Source organism: Echinops telfairi, unplaced genomic scaffold (assembly GCF_000313985.2).
Source record: "Echinops telfairi isolate 266 unplaced genomic scaffold, ASM31398v2 ScPeMD7_7420;HRSCAF=8458, whole genome shotgun sequence".
NCBI classification, from domain to species: Eukaryota; Metazoa; Chordata; class Mammalia; order Afrosoricida; family Tenrecidae; genus Echinops; species Echinops telfairi.
Window position 1 is genome coordinate 50,845,770 of NW_022111320.1, and position 2,404 is coordinate 50,848,173.

Sequence of the window (2,404 nt, forward strand, 5' to 3'; positions counted from 1 at the left end):
TCCATTATGTTTTGGTACTGCTGTAAGGCTTCAAACCCTAGTGTGTGTCGTCTGGTGCAGCATTTCCATTTGGACCATCCCTTGTATCTGGTGGCTTTTCTGGAGACCATAGGCTGAGAGGTTTGATCCAACTCAAGAAGATATTTCTGGTGGAACACTTTGGGGAAGACAGCTGCCTGTGTCTGACCTGGGAGCCAGGGAGTTAGTTGCTCACGTCTGATTCTGCTTCTTTTCCAGGCTCTGAGTGCTCTGGGATGGAGCAGGTGTGCAGAGGGTGAGGACACAGCTCTGGGACCACGTCACTCACTTCCTTCCTTGGATCGATTACTGGCTTGAGCAGACAAGGATGTCTGGGAACTTGCTGCTGCCCCCGCTCGCGGGGAGGACCTTCCTGTTGCTGCTCTTGGTGGCCTTGGCTCAGTCCCACTGGCCCAGTGAACCCTCGGAGACCGTCAGGGATTTGGAGAACCAGCTGGAGGCGTCCATGCACTCGGTGCTCCCAGACCTCCATGAGGCCGCCCCGACAGTGCTTGGCATCCCCGACGGCACGGCTGTTGTTGGCCGCTCCTTCCGAGTGGTCATTCCAACAGATTTAATTGCCTCCAGTGGAGAAGTCGTCAAGGTGAGATCGATAGACAGCGTCACTGAGCAGGAGCTCTCCTCTTCCTTCCTTTGCGTTCTGGCGCCTTTTTCTCAATCCTTTTAAAAATCATTGTATTGGCGCCGTACAACTCATCACAATCCACACATCCATCCGTTGTGTCAAGAAAATTTGTACATTTGTTGCCATCGTCATTTTCAAAACATTTTCTTTCTACTTGAGCCCTTGGTATGAGCTCCTCATCCCCCCCCACACACCCCTGCCCTTCCTCCCGAATCCTTGGTAATTTAAAAATTATTACTATTTTTTCAACCTTGTTCTCCATTCTAAGCTGGAAACTCAGAACCCAATTCCTCTAGGGCCTGCTAAGTGCTTCTTAGGAGAGGGACAGCCACTGATGTTCCTGAGAGGGTCCCTGTATTTCTCAGAGGAGTGTCCTAAATGGTCCTGCCCCACTTTGAGAGCGTCACTAGTTGAAAGCCTTTACGTCCATGCTCTGGAAGTGGACTGGGTGAAGGGCATGCTGTGAGTGTAGGAGACAATGGCATCTCACAGACCATGGCACTAAGCCCAAGAAATGCAGCCCTGTTGATGGTTTGGCCTTCCTTCTAAAATGAGGTATAAGTAAACACAGGGGTTTGCCCTGATTTGCTCTACTAATGTGTTTGGTTACATGAGAGCCAGAATTAGAAGCCCTTCTGAAGAACAGCCTAGAGAACAAGGGATCAGACGTGTGGCCAAGAGTGTCTTGGTTGGCCAGGGACAGGAATCCGATGAAACAGGAAGCTTTCCTCTGAAAAAGGAGCATCCTTCCTCTTATCCGTGGCAGGGCCCTTGGCATTTCCCAGATCTTAGGCTGGGCTGCACAAGGGAGACCACTCAAGCTGTGAACACCCTCTAAAACAGACAGACCATATATACTTGAGGATAAGCCAACCTGAATATCAGCCGAGGCACCGAATTTTACCACAAAAACGACATGAAAAATGTGCTGAAAAACTTGGCTTATACGCAAGTGTATACTGCACTGTATCTCAGAGGGCCAAGAGAAAATATTTAGACTGCAGGCCATACTTGTTTGTGTTGCAACCCCTCAGCCCTGCCCATGCAGTCAGGAACAGTATGTGAACGAGCGGTATTTCCATAGACATATACCATGTTCCAATACAACTTTACCTGTGCCCACCCAGACCGAAACTGGAACTACATACAACTTTCACATGCCACAAAAAGCTACCAGTCCCTTTTGCTTTCTTTCCCAATCCTTTCAAAATGCCAACTATTTTTAGTTCATGGGCCATGTGTCAACAGGCGGCATGTCCCTGGCTATCTTCCCTAGAGGTGCGGCTTGAAAATGAACTAAGACTAGTTCAAGGCCTGTACCTTGTCCTGGTAGTTTTCATATCTGCTCTGCATTTAGGTGCTACACACACACACGCAGGAGCTTGCAGGCTAACATGGCATGGAGGACCCACTTTTAGAATGGCTACATGTGGCGGCCATGCTGCTGCTGCTGCTCGCTGGGGGAGAGCAGCTTATTTGGGGCCTTTGGCCAGGGTCCTTTGTTCCTTTCTGCGGGCGGTTTGGGCTCCCTCACAGCATGACAATGGAGTTCCTAGACTGGGATTGGGTATTCCAGAAGGCTGGAAGTGGAAGCTGGCAGCATCTTACGGGCTGGCATGTAGACTGGCCCGTGACACCTGTGGTACACTCCATTTTGTCAAAGCAGCGCACACACACACACACACACACACACACAACATACACACACACCACACACACACAACACACACACACACACAC

At 50.0% G+C, this 2,404-nt stretch overlaps 1 protein-coding gene across 1 annotated transcript in view; it reads left to right on the forward strand.

Moving 5' to 3' along the window:
- Positions 1-240: 240 nt before the first annotated feature.
- DAG1 (dystroglycan 1) overlaps positions 241-2,404 on the forward strand; it is a 14,343-nt gene continuing 12,179 nt past the window's right edge. Inside the window, exon 1 of the mRNA XM_004715163.4 lies at positions 241-622. Coding sequence (XP_004715220.1) covers positions 347-622 — 276 coding nt within the window. The 5' untranslated portion in view covers positions 241-346. The remainder of the gene's footprint in view (positions 623-2,404) is intronic.